Source organism: Adelges cooleyi, unplaced genomic scaffold, assembly GCF_023614345.1.
Source record: "Adelges cooleyi isolate 19-005CV unplaced genomic scaffold, UGA_ACOO_1.1 ACOO_flye_CR_arks_rails_tigmint_CR_PRNA_2, whole genome shotgun sequence".
In the NCBI taxonomy this organism is placed as follows: Eukaryota; Metazoa; Arthropoda; class Insecta; order Hemiptera; family Adelgidae; genus Adelges; species Adelges cooleyi.
This window is the reverse complement of record NW_026095860.1, coordinates 231,138-252,505: the sequence shown is the minus strand read 5'-3', so window position 1 is coordinate 252,505 and position 21,368 is coordinate 231,138. Positions and strand designations below refer to the sequence as shown.

Here is a 21,368-nt window from a genome sequence, read left to right as displayed (position 1 = left end):
TTAAAAATTTGTCAGAAGGTAGGGCTCATGTTTATCTATATCGTATTGAACATTGGAAAAAATCAGCACTACAAATTTTTTTTAATTGCCAAAAAAATGTGTTTTTGGCAGAATTTGGGAATTTTAATACCAGCACGTTATAGATTCGAAAAAAATTAATATTTTAATAGATACTTGACATTTGAAAGTGCTATATAGATTTTTTAAAAAAATTATCTTTTGACTTCAAAATGGAACTAAGTAGTACGTAGTAAAGTAGTTTCACATCTTAATGTAAAAGTAATTAAAAATTACAATACTATGAACAGAAGTTTTGTGTTTGTGCTGCATATTTAAAAGAGCCCCAAAACCCACAAAACTATTATCCTGTTATAACTGATCCTGGGTCGTGCATATTATATTGAATATAACAAGAAGATTTTAACTATTTCATTATTCAATGCTGTTAGTTATTTTCCAACGAAAATGATGAACTAGCTTCCAATCCATAGACATAGTAGGATACTGAATACGTGTCATTGTGTAATGTTATTGATATGAATTTTCATAATAAAAATACAAAGGTTATAAATCAGAAGTTGACAATTTTTTCGAAACAAACTTATAATTTTAAGCTCAAGTCAATAACCTAGTATATTTTTTTTAGCTGCTACAGAAGTATTTCATTTTTAGATATTTGTACAACGTCAAAAAAATGTCGGGATATAAAGAACACGGATTTTTGTTACTTATGTATTCGAAAAAAATATCTCTATGGCGTTTTAGTATATGAGTACATACAAAAACAAAAAAACACAATTCGATAATATTGGGAATACATAATACATAATATTGGGAACAAAAAAACAGCTTATTGAGGCGCAGTAAAAGTGCAAACTATTGCGAAGAAAATGTTTATTAAAATTATTAATTCGTATAAATTATCAGATAATTATGACGTATAACTATTTTGACCATGGTCGTAAAAAATATTTTAAGTATTTTTGCTTGACAGCTTTTTTTTATCATTTTTTTTTATAGAATCGTCAATCATGAAAGTTAGACCTTTCAAGGTGGTAGACTTAATTACTTCCTTTGCGACAGGAAAGATACTTTAAATAGACATAACTTAACTTTGGTATGTTATTAATTGAGTTTTATTTGGCAATATCAAAATTAGTTGAGCCTTAGTCATCAGAACGTTACACATATCTGTTTTTTTCAATGCAGTGTACTTGTACATGGGTAACATACATATGTTTCTAGTTTAATACGAAAACACGTCATTATTTGAACAATACACGTGCAAGATATTTTTCTGCTAATGTACTAAAACTTAAAATGTACTTGAACTAAAAGGACTATTGCCCCTCGGAATTTTAAATCTCAATTCACCCCAAACTTGTTCCAACAATACGCCGAATTTGAAATTTTATAAAGATTTGAATTCCTGACGAGTCTCTTACCGACCGATCTCTCCATTTTATATTGACTTTTATTTACAACTAACAAAAACTGCATGCATTTTTGTAACCGTTTATAAGCCAATAATTTGTAAAAATAAGAAGCTCTACAAAAAGACTATAGTATTAATTACAGATAATTTTTTGAAACAACAAAAACCTATCCGAATAACTAAACAAGCAATTTGGATAAACGTCTCATGATAGTTTAGGTTCGAGAAGAGGAAAATTTGGCATTTGAAATACAATTTTAGATTAGATTTTATTTGTAATTTTTGTTTATTCAAGATCCTTGAGATAGAGGATGTAGCTAATAAGGAAGTCTTCTATTAACTGTTGAAAATGTTTATGGAGCCCTTTGTTTAAGTTTAAATGTTTTTCTTTATTTAGTTTGTATTTCTCGATTTTAATGAGTGCTTATAGTACTTATAGTGGTAACTTTTCCACTTTTAACATAGTATAATACTTTTGGAGAACTTTTAACTTAATATTATACATTAGCAGGCATAAAATAAATTTCTATTAGTTGTCTCATAAGGTAATCTTAATGAGAAAACGAATATAAAATTGTAATAATTTTCCAGTTTTTTGGTTATCTTCAGAATTTTATTGGTCGTCAAAGAATACCAGTTGTAATATTTCCTTAGAATATTAACACTTTGTACGGCTTATTAATAAATCTTTTGATTATGAAAAATGATAAAATAAAAATTAAAAAACTTAAAACTTCCATTTAAATTAAACGAGTCAAAATTTTTATTTTCATTGAACAAAAAAATAATATAGGTACTTATTATTTTATTAATATAAATACTTATATATTTAATAGTTTCAACATGAGGCTGCATGTAATTTTGTTATATGTAAAGCATATCAGATCAGATATCTTAGCTGAGTGGTACTTTATTGGGCCAAAAGTTCTGGGTTGAACTATTATATAAAACTAATTAGGTATCTAGCTTAAATATAATGGAAAAAATAATATTAAAATACTCTAGTTCAATATTATTTGTGTTTGAAGTACATCTAAACACTGATATATATATTTAATAGATCTGATAGATATATTTTTTGTTTATTCAAGTTTTTTAGGAAAATGTATTGGTTGGGTATTATAACTAATAAGTCTTGGATAATTAAATTAAAGATTTCATCTATAATTATTGTAAAATCAGGGTTCTATATTGCAAGAAAATAAATAGTTCAAACATTTTAAGTACGCAAATAATTAACGGAATACTTTCAAAAACAAGTTGTTTTCGAAAAAAAACGATAGTAGTTTTTTTAATGTATAATGTTAAAACTTGAAAATGTATGATATCTTCAGTTCTTGGTCGTTAATTTCCAGAACAACAGATGTTTGTCAGAACTTGTTTTCGATAAGAAAAATATAAAACTATTCAAATAGTTATAAAATACTGTATATTTTAATGTAAGAAAATAAATCTATGGCTTTTGTGTAAACATAAGATAGAAATCAAATTTAAAATGTAAGTTGAATGCACAAAATATTAATGATTAAATATATAAAGGCACTATAGTTGTATGACTTAAGGTGTAAAGTAGCATAGGTACATTGTATTAGTATGTTTTTTTGTTAATATTATATCTATATAAAAATAATTTTAATGAAAACTGGGTTTCGATCAAAATCAATATTACATTTTTTTTGTAAAATATAATATTGTTAAACGTATTAAACTTTAAAGATTTTTCATTTTTTTACATTGCTACAGTAATTTCAGGAAATTGGTTCAAACACTTAAATACACAAACGACAAAACCAAATATGCAAACAACTGATTTTTGCTAAAAAACAATTGCAAAAATTTATAGTCAGTCTTTAGGTGTGAAAAATCCAACGGCACAAAAAAAATATGTATTTGTATAGACCAAGTTTGTCGCAACCCTTAAATCAATATAAGATTCTAAAACAATAAGAAAATGTATAGAACTAGTTTCGTTGTATTAAACTAGAATTTTGAACCAAAAACAATTGTGTGTTGTTTACACGTTTTATTCGTAACAATAGTACATGAAATGTGCTTCATTCGGCCAAACATGTTTAACAAACAAAGAACTCATACACAATAGCAATACATAAACCATTTAAATATTTACACTCCCTATAATGTAAGCATCAAACGTACGGTTGCTCTAGTAAAGTATTCTACATCCTTGATGTTTAGTAATATTAACTACTTGAAAAAATGAAATTGAAAACCATAATTTGTATTTTAGCCACCATAATTTGTATAATGATGTCGGGTGTTACAGCTCCAATAGGTAAAAAAAAACATTTTTAGAATATAATTTTTTATATATTTTTTTCTTATAGTATCTTCAGCCAACAAAATTATTTCGAATTCTGTGGTCGTTTTTACCAATTTTTTCGACTTGTTTATGAAATTTTATCGCATAATTTGCCTTTTTATACCTCATTAACATTTTTTTTTTAGAGTTTTTACGGAGTTTCCAATTTGAAACTATGTACACACTATGTAAAATTTCACATAATTTCACATGATTTTACAGTGTACACGTATTAATAAGCATATGTATTTTCAAAATGTGAAACTGATCTTGTATACTGCAGCTTTGTTGGTGAATTGAACTACCGTTATTTAGCTAAAAAAACAAATATTGTGTAAAAAAATGGTTTATTTATAGCTTACACATGGATTTGAATTCAAATTAAGTTAGGCTTCTATAAAAATGTATAAAGTACATTATTTTGGCCTTGGTCGATAAAGTATTTTTAGTTTTTTTCTGATACTTTTTTTTTAATTTTATACAATTTTTGCAGCTTTTTGAAAATAATTAAAAAACTCATAGTATTATTGCAAAGCACAAAAACTGATATTTTCTTTCAACTTACAATCATTTGAAAAACAAATAATAAAAATGGATAATTATTTTCACTTTTCAAATTTATATAAGCTATAGCAGTTTAAAAAACTTACGAGGAACATGGACCTTCGTGTCAAGAGCTGAAATATCGAAAAAAATTGCTTAAATATTTTCAATTTATCCCAATGCATCATGTGGCTCATTGTTATAGGGATAATACACAGTTGTTTTAATATTTATTCGTTTTGAAAGGATTTTTAACTAGATATTTTTCTACATTCAAAAAATAAATATTAATCTGGCAAAAAATGCTGATTAATTTTTTGCGTGACAAAAAGTCATTAAAATTTAGTTATTTATTTGAAAAGTGGTATTTTCACAAACTGCATTTTTGAAACAATTTGTCTACTATACATACAGTTTTTTATAATAATATGTTTATGGACATAATAATCTTCATTAATTTATCAACAATGTTTAATAACAATTTATACTTATTTTCAGCTTTTCGAAAATAAATTGTAAAACTACTAGTATCTTTGTAAAGCACACATAAACTGAAATTATTATCCAACTTACAGTCATTTGAATAACGAATAATAAAAATGGATAATCATTTTCACTTTTGAAATTTATATAAGCTATAGCAGTTTAAAAAACTTACGAGGAACATGGACCTTCGTGTCAGGAGCTGAAATATCGAAAAAAATTGCTTAAATATTTAATTTATCCCAATGCATTATATAGATAGAAATAATTTTTTTTTTGGATTATTATTTATAGTATCTTCGTACATCAAAATTAAGTTATTACAAGTTAGATATTTACGTAAAATTATATCAGCTTTCTGAAAAAAATATTAATTTTTTTTTCGCGTAACAGAAAGTCATTAAAATTGATTATTATCTAAAAATGTTTCTACTATTTTAAACAGAAAGCTGAGGAAAATTTACATAGTGTGTACATAGTTTCAAATTGGAAACTCCATAAAAACTCTAAGAAAAAAATTTAAATGAGGTATAAAAAGGTAAATTATGCGATAAATTTTCATAGATAAGTCGAAAAAACTGGTAAAAACGACCACAGAATTCGAAATAATTTTGTTTCTAAAAATGTTTTTTTTACCTATTGGAGCTGTAACACCCAACATCATTATACAAAATATGGTGGCTAAAATTCAAATTATGCTTTTCAAGTTTATTTTTTCAAGTAATTAATATTACTAAACACGATAGATGTAGAATACTATACTAGAGCAACCGTACGTTTGATGCTTACATTATATAGAGAGATATGTTTGTCTTATTTTGTAGGCGAAGGGAACAATTTGTAATTATTTATGTATTGTTATTGTTTATGAGTTCATTGTTTGTTAAATACGTTTAGCAGAATTATGTTTTTTTTTTGTTTTAGCATCTTATTTATTTAAGTTTTGCATCGAATAACATGAGTAATAATACTTTTTTCTTATCCTACCCTTCCCATCACGGGTGATGACATTTTTTTGTAAGTTTAAGACCTTATAGTTGAAAATATCGTGCGCGTGTATTGTTCAAATAATAACATGTTTTAATATTAAGCTAAAAAAATTGTAGGATACTCATGTACAAATACACGATATGTGCTGCACAAAATTCTAAAATGTTTGTCTTATTTTGTAGGCGAAGGGAGTCTAAATATTTAAATGGTTTATGTATTGCTATTGTGTATGAGTTCATTGTTTGTTAAACATGATTGGCCGAATAATGTACATTTCATGTACTATTGTTACGAATAAAACGTGTAAACAACACACAATTGTTTTTGGTTTAAAAATCTAGTTTAATACAACGAAACTAGTTCTATACATTTTCTTATAACAATTTTATATTCGTTTTCTCATTAAGATTACCTTAATGAGACAACTAATAGAAATTTATTTTATGCCTGTTAATGTATAATATTAAGTTAAAAGTTCTCCAAAAGTATTATACTATGTTAAAAGTGGAAAAGTTACCACTATAAGTACTATAAGCACTCATTAAAATCGAGAAATACAAACTAAATAAAGAAAAACATTTAAACTTAAACAAAGGGCTCCATAAACATTTTCAACAGTTAATAGAAGACTTCCTTATTAGCTACATCCTCTATCTCAAGGATCTTGAATAAACAAAAATTACAAATAAAATCTAATCTAAAATTGTATTTCAAATGCCAAATTTTCCTCTTCTCGAAGCTAAACTATCAGGAGACGTTTATCCAAATTGCTTGTTTAGTTATTCGGATAGGTTTTTGTTGTTTCAAAAAAATTATCTGTAATTATTACTATAGTCTTTTTGTAGAGCTTCTTATTTTTACAAATTATTAGCTTATAAACGGTTACAAAAATGCATGCTGTTTTTGTTAGTTGTAAATAAAAGTCAATATAAAATGGAGAGATCGGTCGGTAAGAGACTCGTCAGGAATTCAAATCTTTATAAAATTTCAAATTCGGCGTATTGATGGAACAAGTTTGGGGTGAATTGAGATTTAAAATTCCGAAGGGCAATAGTCCTTTTAGTCTAAGTACATTTTAAGTTTTAGTACATTAGCAGAAAAATATCTTGCACGTGTATTGTTCAAATAATGACGTGTTTTCGTATTAAACTAGAAACATATGTATGTTACCCATGTACAAGTACACCGCATTGAAAAAAACAGATATGTGTAACGTTCTGATGACTAAGGCTCAACTAATTTTGATATTGCCAAATAAAACTCAATTAATAACATACCAAAGTTACGTTATGTCTATTTAAAGTATCTTTCCTGTCGCAAAGGAAGTAATTAAGTCTACCACCTTGAAAGGTCTAACTTTCATGATTGACGATTCTATAAAAAAAAATGATAAAAAAAAGCTGTCAAGCAAAAATACTTAAAATATTTTTTACGACCATGGTCAAAATAGTTATACATCATAATTATCTGATAATTTATACAAATTAATAATTTTAATAAACATTTTCTTCGCAATAGTTTGCACTTTTACTGCGCCTCAATAAGCTGTTTTTTTGTTCCCAATATTATGTATTATGTATTCCCAATATTATCGAATTGTGTTTTTTTTGTTTTTGTATGTACTCATATACTAAAACGCCATAGAGATATTTTTTTTGAATACATTAGTAACAAAAATCCGTGTTGTTTATATTCCTACATTTTTTTGACGTTGTACAAATATCTAAAAATGAAATACTTCTGTAGCAGCTAAAAAAAATATACTAGGTTATTGACTTGAGCTTAAAATTATAAGTTTGTTTCGAAAAAATTGTCAACTTCTGATTTATAACCTTTGTATTTTTATTATGAAAATTTATATCATTAATATTACACAATGACACGTATTCAGTATCCTACTATGTCTATGGATTGGAAGCTAGTTCATCATTTTCGTTGGAAAATAACTAACAGCATTGAATAATGAAATAGTTAAAATCTTTTTGCTATATTCAATATAATATGCATGACCCAGGATCAGTTATAACAGGATAATAGTTTTGTGGGTTTTGGGGCTCTTTTAAATATGCAGCACAAACACAAAACTTCTGTTCATAATATTGTAATTTTTAATTACTTTTACATTAAGATGTGAAACTACTTTACTACGTACTAAAAAAAAAATATCCATCAGCCATGATGGGGGGGGGGAAAGCATAATTAACAATTCAAGGCTACTGTCGTGGGGGCATGGCATTATGATGTGTGATCTATTGAGACATGTTACTCAAATAAATTTTGTCTGGCGATTCAAAAGCTCTGTGTATAACTTTTTTGTGCGTATATAGAAACTTAAGGTCAGAAAATTAGACTTTAAGGTAGTCATTTACTAGTTGATTTTGATAAATGGAACAGACGATACATATTTATTATAGGACGTATTGTTGCATAAAATATAAACAATTGTTACTATCCATAACACATAAGTCGTATCAAGTAACGTAGTCAGAAATGTGTGGTCTATAGACCCAGTATGTAGTAATTAAAATCCTTCTAAGAGATAGGTTATAATTTTGACCATGACAGAGAGTGATTATCACCCTTCCCCTCGTTCCAAGATCTATTGATTTTAAATGGTTGTTTAATTTTATAGCTCACATGCAAAATGTATTAAGTATTTTTATTTTGTTTACAACATAGAATACGTTTAAAAAAACAACTTGTTTTCGGTAATAATACAATATAATATAATACAATATATATTATCTACAAGAAGTTTAGTCGTGTTTTTCTTGTAACTCTATTGTGGTATGTATTAATATAGAAGTTGACATAATTTACAATAGCCTACGTATATTAAGGTATGTTTTTTTGAAGTATTATTATCATCTACTCAGTTCAAGAACAAATAATGAACCAAAAAAACTCAATAAAACGCACATTTGTACAACCTACAAAAACTTTACATGTTAGCTACAAGAAAAAATATGGTTTAAAAATGTATAATACAATTGACCTAATTTAAAAGGAATAAAATATCGTGTTGGATTTGCCTGATAAAATCATACTTACTAATTACTGCATCAATATAATATTTTATAAATTAACCATTAAGGAAAAATATAAAAAAATAACGGTTTTTTTTTAATTTTTAATTGATTTATGAATATTGATACAAAACCAAGTATAAAACCATAATAACATAATCCAGAATATATGGGTTTTTATCTTCCCTAAAATAATATCACAATTTTACGCTATCATAATAGATCAAGGTTTAGATCCCATGAGGGCCCGTGTCTCTAATATTTTAAATATAATTGAATTTTAATTTTGAATACACTATTATTTATGGTGTACAAAACCCAAGGATACGTTTACGTACATAAAATACCATAATTTAGACAATGACTGTTGCAATGTAAACAATGACAAATACATGTTGGTATTATACAGCTTAAGTTTTTACATAAAACGAGCAATATTGCTTTTTAAGAAAACAAGTGCTTTTGAACGTATATTATGTGATATAAGATAATTGATGATTTGATGATTGATATGTTTGTTACAGAATTTAGATTTCATGGATATTGTAATAGTAATTAGGAATTTTTTAACAGTCGTATATAGCCTTAAAAGCTTGTTAGAGTTGAAATTTGCTTAATATTATTTATTTAATGTTTATGTCAATAAATTGTTTTAATAAACTTAACTTTTTGTTGAGGAAAGAGTGAGAGGGAGTGTTACTACAGTGTTATTGTGTAATAAATTCTTTGGAAGTATAACTAACTTTCATTCACAATTAATGGAAATTTATTGCAATAATTATATATAAAGAGGGACTAATATAATATTTATTTTTATTGTTTCTTCGCAACACTGTCATTTAATAACTATTTACATAGCTATGGCACCAATAACAAACTTTGCAGACAAGAACAGAGAATATGTTACTTGGGCTTTAAAACATATAATCGGACGTCGTATAATAGGTACATATTGATTCATAATATATACATTTAATGTGAACAAGGATACAGCTAAATTATATTGTTAACAATTAACCATAAAAATTATAACTACTAACACATACTTCCATATAATACAAATAGCATGTCTGTGCAATACGTATTAACAAATAAAACAGTCGTGTCCTATACCTTAAAGAAAAGTAGTAACTAGTAAGCTAATATAAGCAAATTAAAAAAATAAATTTTCAATTTTTTTAATAGAAACTGTGCAGGATGGATGGTGCCTCTTTATTACTCAAGTGTCGTTTGCTAGCATTATACCATAGTACACAATCTCCAGCATCATACATAAAAAAAGTTGACATTGACTTAACTAACCGTTCATGCATCTTAACGGATAAAAATGATGCCCAAATGGGATGCAGGACAGATAATGTCCAATTCCTCAAGCAACTAATACGACGTGCACATCCGCAAGCTCCACCTATAATGTAACATAATGTTCTGAAAAAAACAGAGCCATCTGTATTATGTTCATTACATAATAAATTATTATTTATCTTATTAATACCTTTATATTCATTAGTACATCTGAACATTGTAAAATATTATACATTAAGCTGACGGGGAAAGAACCGTCGGTGGATTTTTTTAATAACATATTCCACATTATACATTTTTTTGTTAGTTCATAATATTACATGTTTATTTCTGTTTTATGACATGTCTACCAATATAATAAATAATTACCGAATTCATAAAGTTGTTTTTTTTTTATCTAATCTATTCTATTTATTTTTTCTTTTAAGTTCATTCCTAATTGTTCTACCATAATTAAATGACTGTGCAAGTTTGGGTTAGGGGTTCATAGTTTATATTTCTAATAGATCATTCATCTTAATGGTTTTGTAGAGATTTGATGTTAGAGATAACATAACCTAAATGGAGTATAATGTGGGTGTGTATTTATTTAGAGAAGTGTTTTTTGTGGTAAATTACTCATGTTTTGTTATTCTTATTGACACGAAACTAAAAAAATAAGACACTAAAAACAATGAAAAATAAAAATGTATTGTGTTTTTGCACACAATAACTTTAACATCTTTTATATCTAATACATTAAAGAGTACAAAAAATCTGAGTATTTCATACAACAAAAGTTCAATGAATTAAATAAAATCTAACACATTATCATTTGGAAACCTAAATTTGGGCCTCTGGTTAAAGAATTCTCTACACGTCGAAAAAAATAATCGTTCTACTCGTAAAATTTGGTCTAGATACAAAAAAAATCATTTTCTCATTTCTGTATCTTCTGCCTAAAGGTATACAACACATTTGTGTCTATATCGAATATGTTTAACATAATAAAACTTAAGGTCTTTTACATACTAACGCATTTAATAGTACGAACAATTTGTGCAAATCTACCACCATGACGATTTTCCAAGTGTATTACTCAATGTTTTTGCATACCATTACGAATTTAAGGTGAATAAGCCCAAACCAAATATTACTAACCGTCGTTGTTTACGCGCTTTATCGTTTTTTTTGTAATACGCTAGCGCATTTCATACAACAAAAATTCAGAGCATAAAATAAAACCTTACACATTATAGTTTGGAAATCCAAATTTGGGCCTCTGGTTTAGAAAGAAATCCGTACACGTCAGAAAATAATCGGTCTACTCGTTAAATTTTTTTCCAAAAAAACAAAGCCAGTACAGATAGGTCGTGGCATAGTGGGGAGGAATAATAATTCCTGTAGCCCTCCCCACGGGGCTACAGGAATTATTATTTATTTATTTCGCATGGCATGAACAACAAACACATAATACACTATTACATTTCAAACTGTAACAAATAATAAAACAGATCATAATCATTTTACATACATTGTTTTTAGTGTAAAGTAAATCAACGTATAATAAAATAATATTAGTCATTTATAAGTCCAAGTCAAGCTCACTTAAGCATTCTATTGCCTCTTTGGTAACTCGGTGGTTTCCTATAATCCCTGGTTCAAATAGACTCTTGGGCATACCCACAATGTGGTTCATAGACTGTTCCACTTCTCTGCAGTCACATGCTAATAATTGTGGTACATTATGTAGATAATATAAAAATGACACTAACGAATCATAAACTGATCACCTACTCTTATTTTAGAAATTATAATTATTCAAAATACATGCTGTTAGTACTTAACGCACCCTTAGAACATGACCGCCACGACTAAAAATTTATAGTTTTGTGAAAAGTCTATCCGAAGTTTAAAATTGAGATATTAGGATATAGGGTTCTTTAACGACGCATGTGAAACTAACAACTTATGTACTTACAAGCATAAGACATTTTCAAATATTTCTGAACACTTTTCAACCGAAAAGTTAGGTTTATGGCTTTTTACAGTTCTTCAAGTGAATGCGAGACTGTCTTATTCTAAGATGTGGTTGCACTGTATCAGTGCTTGAAAAATTCCTTCGAAAAAGAAACTAGTCCTTTCCCGTTCCAAGCTTGAAGAAATGAACTAGTTCCTTTTATCGTTCCCATAGGGTAAACCACTCTTAGAATTACTGAGTTGCCAAGTTTGGGGATTTTTCCTTTTTTTGGAGATTTTAATTTTTCTGGGGAATTATGGATGTTTTACCTTTTTTTTTACACACAAACACACACACACATAATTACAGGATGATATCATTATGATTAATCACTCAATATCTCATAGGGTTTAATAAGAAATTAAATTTTTTTTTTCATATTGTTTTTATATAATGTGATCTCAATTTTCCAAAAAAACTGTTTTTACCCCCCCCCCCCCACAACTTAGTTTTTTTGATAGTTCACAGTGGTATTTGTTATAGCTGAAGTTTTGAAATAAATGCTTCGATGGATCTGTGGACAGTAGATTCAAACCAGTACAGTCCAAACCAATCAGAGTATAAATCAGCACACTAAGAAAGTTTTATATATAAGTGAAAAGTAGTTGTAAGTAGTAGTAGTAGTAGTAAGTGAATATCGTTAGTTTCGGGAAGGGAATAGCCACAATTTGAAATCTTATTGTAAAGATATAAATACTCCAAAATCAGGATGGGTTCCCGTCTGTTTCTCATGTATTCTACCCTTTGGAATGTTTATATTGTTTAGATTGTGAGAGGGGAGGGGTAATATTGTTTGTGAATTAACCTTAAAAGTGAAAAGTAAAAAAAAAATTATTGAAAACATGTCGAAGTTGTAAGATATGCCTTTCGAGGCGTTTTAAACTGTCCGTTCCTGATTATATGAGCGTAACTTAACTTTGTCATGTATTTAATTGAGTTTTATTTTACAAGAACAAAAGTAGTCAAGCCTTAGCTATCAGAATATTATACACATCTGGGTTCTGGGGGTTGAAATATAATTTGTGGTGTTAAGTAAAAACAAGTTTATATGACAGTACCCCATCAAGAAGCATAATACTATGTATAGTATATTAAATCGGATGATTCGGTATCGCTTTTCTAAAATTTGTCCTGGTTACATACTATCTGTTGTTTTCTTCAAACCGATAAAATTCGTACACGGGTAACCTTCATATATTTTTAGTTAATAACACGAAAACATGTTATTATTTGAACAACGCAAGTGTACAATATTATTCTGCTCGTGTGTTACAACTTAGATTGTACTGAGGTCTTAGACTGAGAGGCCTCTGCCTCTCGAAATTTGCCTTGTTATTTAGCAGATAGCCTTCTAATCGAAAAACACGACTCAATAAATCATTGTAATGATACAAGAGCCGCTATTTATTTATATAACAATTTTGTCCAACACTGCCAAAGGGGCTATAGCCTGCCCCAGAATTTTTTTTAGCCGCCCTCTCTTGATAATACATGTATTTTCTACGATCATGCTAGATGTGCAACTGAAAAGGTTTTTTTCCTTTCATTATCCCACATAAATAATACAACTAATGGCGAATAATAACCAACTAATAATTTAATTTCTATGTCGAGGTGGTATCTGCCTATTGCAGACATATTCCGAATTGCGGCACGCTATACATTTTAAAAAAATTAACACTTATAGCATTAATAGTTTTAACTAAATATCATGAATCTTTTCATGTACAATACATTTGCAGGTATTTATTTCGCCATATACGGTGTGGCTCAAGATCGATTGCTTGTTTGAAAAAGGATCAGATTTTACAGATTTTTAGCAAAATATTATTATTATTATGAAAAGTACTGTGATCGGTTAACATTGACCTTGAGAATTTCTTTCGTATTTCATTTTTTTTTTATGTATACAGTTGATCGAATAAGATACCTACGTCGTATTTTGTTGTTAGTTTTTTTCCCTAAGCAGAACAAGTGTAAATATTTGGCCGTTGTGTACACTGCACGGGAGAGCTGAGTCTCAAAATGAAAAACAACAGCTAACTTAACACGGAACCAAACTTGGCAGTGAATATTATTCGACATGAATTTACGTTTTAGCAAAAAAAAAAAATATTTTAAACTCAATTTTCTTATACTTTCGACAGACATCATCAGATACAATACCAGAATACGAAAACACGTCATTATTTGAACAATACACGTGCAAGATATTTTTCAGTCATTTTAAGAAAACAAGTGCTTTTGAACGTACATTATGGGATATAAGATAACACGGGAATATAACCGTATAAACACAATGACGATAAATGTATTAACTAGAATATTGTAATATAAGATATCAAGTAATGTACAAAATATGAATCATAATGATTTGTATAGTATAACTAAAGAGTATGTTATTTTAGCTTTGTATTTCAAGTTTTTATTTCAAGTATTGCACTGTGTTCGGTGGCTACAACACAGAGTAGCATGTTTAATATTTTAACTAGTAAAAAGTTAGCACATTTTCATTAGACTCTTTACATCATTATCCAAATTATTAAATATCGTTTTACACATGTAACCGGAGAAGCTTATTGAGCTAGAAAGGGATGCAAATGGTGTTTTTGTAAATTTTCCTGTTCTCCTGTCTAGACGTTCTTTATCGTTTAATCTATGCCACTGTATAGATTTTATTAAAACTTGTCTAATATATAACTTATAAACAGATAATGTATTTGTACAATTAAATAATTCCGCTGAAGGATGTGTTAACGGAAAGGAGTACGATACCTTTTTAAAAATATTTTTGGGCAGTGTGTATTGAAGCAATTTCTGTTCTATTTGTGGCACCCCAACAAGTTATACCATATAATAGAATTTAACTGCACAAAGCCATGTATACATCTCTTATTGTTGATTTTTAAATATTTAAATCTCCGTGTAATGCATAGGAGGGGCTGTTAAAAGATTAGTGTATAAAGCCAGCTTACAACGAACTTCAAATAATCATACCTTCAATCCGCATACAATGTATGAATTTAGAAAATCTACTCGCACACACGTTAAGTGATTAGGCATGAAATGACACAATAACAATATTTTCTATGGAGTATAGATAGTTAATAATCAAAATTCACTAAATGTTTATACTTGTAAATTTATTATACAAAATGAATTTAAATAGTTGTTTCATATATAACAATATACCAATAGACATTTTAAAATAAAAAAAATTAAAAGGATGAATCAGAAGTAAAAGCATGTAATGGTCATATTATATACAGGGTGATTTTTTTTATCTTGGGCCAGTCAATATCTCACTGAGTTTAATTAATACCTACTTGGATCTTTTTTTATTCATAGTGTTTTTATATAATGTGATCTCAATTTTCCACAAACTATTATGTTTCTACCTGACCCCCCAAACTAGTTTTTTTAATAGCATTTTTTAAAAATTAAAGGGAAACGTTTTAAGTTTTTTAAATAAAGAATATTCTACTAAAAATATTGACTAGTCGACAAATAAATTTGGATAACTATTTTTGAAGTTATTGAAGTTTCAAGTTTAGGGTAGGTGGAATAGTACTACACTGCACTTCCCCTCCTGTAATAACTTTTAAACTCTTATAACTTTAAAAATAATAATCCAAAACTGGTTATCAACCAGTCAAAATTTTTAGTACATAATTCTCAGTTTAAAAATTTAGTGAAATATATACGTTACCATTAAAGATTCAAAAGTTGCTTTAAAAAAATCTAAGTTGGGAGGAGGATAAAAACAAAAAAAAATGTGAAAAACTGAGATATTGAGCGGCTTATGATAAAAAAATCACACTGTATAATGGGAGTACGTTTTTAAAACATATTTTTTCTTGTAGCTAACAATATGCATAGCTTTTGTAGGTAGTTATTATTTGTTCCTGAACTGAGTACATGATAATAATACTTTTAAAAAACATACACACTAAGAAATACCATAACGTAGGTTATTATAAATGTTGTTTACTTCTATATTATTATACACCGCAATAGCGTTACAAGAAAACATGACTAAACTTTTTGTAGATAATATTTGTAAATATAAATATTATCGATAGTAATAAAATTATTACTATCGAAAATTATGCTTGTTTAAGTATTAAAAAGGTTTAAGGTTAAATCAAGAGCATAAAGATTATAGATAGTAAATAATCAAAATGTATTGTACATTTATATTTGTTATAATTTAAAAAGTTAAGCAATTATAATATTTTTATTATATTACTATCGACAATTGTACTAATTATAGTAAAAACATATAGTTAAATTAGACTAGGTAATAAAATACAAATTTACTTATTCGGTGAATATTGTTTTTATTGGTAAATGGTATAAGACATGACATAATTTATGTGATAGGTAACAGAATATGTTTTTTAGAATACATTGTTATTAGAAAAATCTGAAGGATGAAACATAATAATTATGATAAACAAAGATGATAATTTTACAAAATACACGTATTAATAAGCATATGTATTTTCAAAATGTGAAACTGATCTTGGATACTGCAGCTTTGTTGGTAAATTGAACTACCGTTATTTAGCTAAAAAAACAAATATTGTGTAAAAAAATGGTTTATTTATAGCTTACACATGGATTTGAATTCAAATTAAGTTAGGCTTCTATAAAAATGTATAAAGTAAATTATTTCGGTCTTGGTCGATAAAGTATTTTTAGTTTTTTTCTGATACTTTTTTTTTTTTTTTATACAATTTTTGCAGCTTTTTGAAAATAATTAAAAAACTCCTAGTATTATTGCAAAGCACAAAAACTGATATTTTCTTTCAACTTACAATCATTTGAAAAACAAATAATAAAAATGGATAATCATTTTCACTTTTTAAATTTATATAAGCTATAGCAGTTTAAAAAACTTACGGGGAACATGGTCCTTCGTGTCAAGAGCTGAAATATCGAAAAAAATTGCTTAAATATTTTTAATTTATCCCAATGCATTATATAAATGGAAAAAATGTTTTTTTTTTGGATTATTATTTATAGTGTATTTAATTTTACTTTTGAAATTTATATAAGTTATAGCAGTCTCAAAAAAGACTTACTTTCAGGGACATGGGGTGCAACTGGATTTGGAATAGCTGAAATATCGAAAAAAATTACTTAAATATTTAATTTATTCCAATGACACAGTTGTTTCAACTTTCAATATATATATATATATATATTCGTTTTAAATGGATTATTTTCATAGGTATTTTTCTACATTCATAAATAAATATTTTTTTGCTCTCTTGCAGGATCTAACTGATATAAATTTTCATACAAATCTGAAGGTTATATAATAAATATAATATGTATGTAAAATAATATCAGCTTTCTGAAAAAATATTAATTTTTTTTCGCGTAACAGAATGTCATTAAAATTGTGTTTATTGTCTAAAAAGTTGTGTTTTTACAAATTATATTTTTTCAATTAGACATACCGTTTTATAAAATAATATGTTTATGGACATAATAAACATACATTCAACAAACTTACGTCCCTTTTGAAATTTATATAAGTTATAGCAGTCTCAAAAACTTACTGGGTAAAGTGTTTCCAACATCAATAAGAGCTGAAATATCGAAAAAAATTACTTAAACATTTGATTTATCCCAATGCATCATGTGGCTCATTGTTATAGGGATAATACACAGTTGTTTTAATATTTATTCGTTTTGAAAGGATTTTTAACTAGATATTTTTCTACATCCAAAAAATAAATATTAATCTGGCAAAAATTGCTGATTAATTTTTTGCGTGACAAAAAGTCATTAAAATTTAGTTATTTATTTGAAAAGTTGTATTTTCACAAACTGCATTTTTGAAACAATTTGTCTACTATACATACAGTTTTTTATAATAATATGTTTATGGACATAATAATCTTCATTAATTTATCAACAATGTTTAATAACAATTTATACTTATTTTCAGCTTTTCGAAAATAAATTGTAAAACTACTAGTATCATTGTAGAATTATTATCCAACTTACAGTCATTTGAATAACAAATAATAAAAATGGATAATCATTTTTACTTTTGAAATTTATATAAGCTATAGCAGTTTAAAAAACTTACGAGGAACATAGTCCTTCGTGTCAGGAGCTGAAATATCGAAAAAAATTGCTTAAATATTTAATTTATCCCAATGCATTATATAGATAGAAATAATTTTTTTTTTTTGGATTATTATTTATAGTATCTTCGTACATCAAAATTAAGTTATTACAAATCAGATATTTACGTAAAATTATATCAGCTTTCTGAAAAAAATATTAATTTTTTTTTCGCGTAACAGAAAGTCATTAAAATTGATTATTATCTAAAAATGTTTCTACTATTTTTAACAGAAAGCTGAGGATAATTTACATAGTGTGTACATAGTTTCAAATTGGAAACTCCATAAAAACTCTAAGAAAAAAATTTTAATGAGGTATAAAAAGGTAAATTATGCGATAAAATTTCATAAACAAGTCGAAAAAACTGGTAAAAACGACCACAGAATTCGAAATAATTTTGTTGGCTGAAGATACTATAAGAAAAAAAATATAAAAAATTATATACTAAAAATGTTTTTTTACCTATTGGAGCTGGAGCTGATACACCCGACATCATTATTAATAATATGGTGGCTACAATATAAATTATACTTTTAAAATTCATTTTATTGAAGTAGTTATTATAATTAAACACCAAGAATCTAGAATACTTTACTAGAGCAACCGTACGTTTGATGCTTACATTATATAGAGAGATATGTTTGTCCTATTTTGTAGGCGAAGGGAGTGAACAATTTGTAATTATTTATGTATTGTTATTGTTTATGAGTTCATTGTTTGTTAAATACGTTTAGCAGAATTATGTTTTTTTTTTTGTTTTAGCATCTTATTTATTTAAGTTTTGCATCGAATAACATGAGTAATAATACTTTTTCCTCATACTACCCTCCCCATCACGGGTGATGACATTTTTTTGTAAGTTTAAGACCTTATAGTTGAAAATATCGTGCGCGTGAATTGTTCAAATAATAACATGTTTTAATATTAAGCTAAAAAAATTGTAGGATACTCATGTACAAATACACGATATGTGCTGCACAAAATTCTAAAATGTTTGTCTTATTTTGTAGGCGAAGGGAGTGTAAATATTTAAATGGTTTATGTATTGCTATTGTGTATGAGTTCATTGTTTGTTAAACATGTTTGGCCGAATAAAGTACATTCCATGTACTATTGTTACGAATAAAACGTGTAAACAACACACAATTTAATTTATCCCAATGTATTATATAGATAGAAATAATTTTTTTTTTTGGATTATTATTTATAGTATCTTCGTACATCAAAATTAAGTTATTACAATATTACAGAAATTTTATATAATATCAGTTTTTGTGTGCTTTACAAAGATACTAGTAGTTTTACAATTTATTTTCGAAAAGCTGAAAATAAGTATAAATTGTTATTAAACATTGTTGATAAATTAATGAAGATTATTATGTCCATAAACATATTATTATAAAAAACTGTATGTATAGTAGACAAATTGTTTCAAAAATGCAGTTTGTGAAAATACAACTTTTCAAATAAATAACTAAATTGTAGTGACTTTTTGTTACGCAAAAAATTAATCAGCATTTTTTGCCAGATTAATATTTATTTTTTGGATGTAGAAAAATATCTAGTTAAAAATCCTTTCAAAACGAATAAATATTAAAACAACTGTGTACTAGCCCTATAACAATGAGCCACATGATGCATTGGGATAAATCAAATGTTTAAGTAATTTTTTTCGATATTTCAGCTCTTATTGATGTTGGAAACACTTTACCCAGTAAGTTTTTGAGACTGCTATAACTTATATAAATTTCAAAAGGGACGTAAGTTTGTTGAATGTATGTTTATTATGTCCATAAACATATTATTTTATAAAACGGTATGTCTAATTGAAAAATTGTTTGAAAAACATAATTTGTAAAAACACAACTTTTTAGACAATAAACACAATTTTAATGACTTTCTGTTACGCGAAAAAAAATTAATATTTTTTCAGAAAGCTGATATTATTTTACATACATATTATATTTATTATATAACCTTCAGATTTGTATGAAAATTTATATCAGTTAGATCCTGCAAGAGAGCAAAAAAATATTTATTTATGAATGTAGAAAAATACCTATGAAAATAATCCATTTAAAACGAATATATATATATATATATATATATATATATATATATATATATTGAAAGTTGAAACAACTGTGTCATTGGAATAAATTAAATATTTAAGTAATTTTTTTCGATATTTCAGCTATTCCAAATCCAGTTGCACCCCATGTCCCTGAAAGTAAGTCTTTTTTGAGACTGCTATAACTTATATAAATTTCAAAAGTAAAATTAAATACACTATAAATAATATTCCAAAAAAAAAACATTATTTCCATTTATATAATGCATTGGGATAAATTAAAAATATTTAAGCAATTTTTTTCGATATTTCAGCTCCTGACACGAAGGTCCATGTTCCTCGTAAGTTTTTTAAACTGCTATAGCTTATATAAATTTGAAAAGTGAAAATGATTATCCATTTTTATTATTTGTTTTTCAAATGATCGTAAGTTGGAAGAAAATATCAGTTTTTGTGCTTTGCAATAATACTAGGAGTTTTTTAAATATTTTCAAAAAGCTGAAAAATTGTATAAAATGTTAAAAAAAAGTGTCAGAAAAAAACTAAAAACACATTAACGACCAAGACCAAAATAATGTACTTTATACATTTATATAGAAGCCTAACTTAATTTGAATTCAAATCCATGTGTAAGCTAATTATAAATAAACCATGTTTTTACACAATATTTGTTTTTTTAGCTAAATAACGGTAGTTCAATTTACCAACAAAAAACACTTCTCTAAATAAATACACACCCACATTATACAGGTTATGTTATCTCTAACACCAAATCTCTACATAACCATTAAGATGAATTATCTATTAGAAATATAAACTATGGACCCCTAACCCAAACTTGCACAGTCATTTAATTATGGTAGAACAATTAGGAATGAACTTAAAAGAAAAAATAAATAGAATAGATTAGATAAAAAAAAAACAACTTTATGAATTCGGTAATTATTTATTATATTGGTAGACATGTCATAAAACAGAAATAAACATGTAATATTATGAACTAACAAAAAAATGTATAATGTGGAATATGTTATTAAAAAAATCCACCG

The 21,368-nt window shown here is 26.7% G+C and overlaps 1 protein-coding gene and 1 long non-coding RNA gene across 3 annotated transcripts in view; one reads left to right on the top strand and one right to left on the bottom strand.

The window, feature by feature from the left end:
• LOC126833333 (uncharacterized) overlaps positions 1–21,028 on the top strand; it is a 57,023-nt gene extending 35,995 nt beyond the window's left edge. Inside the window, exons 7-8 of one of the 2 annotated variants that reach the window (XM_050564602.1) lie at positions 20,443–20,478; positions 21,000–21,024. In XM_050564602.1, the coding sequence (XP_050420559.1) occupies positions 20,443–20,478; positions 21,000–21,007 (44 nt within the window). In that variant the 3' untranslated portion in view covers positions 21,008–21,024. Of the gene's footprint in view, positions 1–20,442; positions 20,479–20,999 lie in introns of both variants that reach the window. The other variant, XM_050564600.1, reaches the window with a different exon arrangement.
• LOC126833336 (uncharacterized) lies at positions 16,452–18,864 on the bottom strand. Its single transcript, XR_007684936.1, has 6 exons — positions 18,711–18,864; positions 18,208–18,234; positions 17,672–17,701; positions 17,189–17,224; positions 17,007–17,033; positions 16,452–16,671 (listed from the first exon to the last, which is right to left on the bottom strand). It is a non-coding gene; the product is annotated as an uncharacterized LOC126833336 (long non-coding RNA).
• Positions 21,029–21,368: the final 340 nt, after the last annotated feature.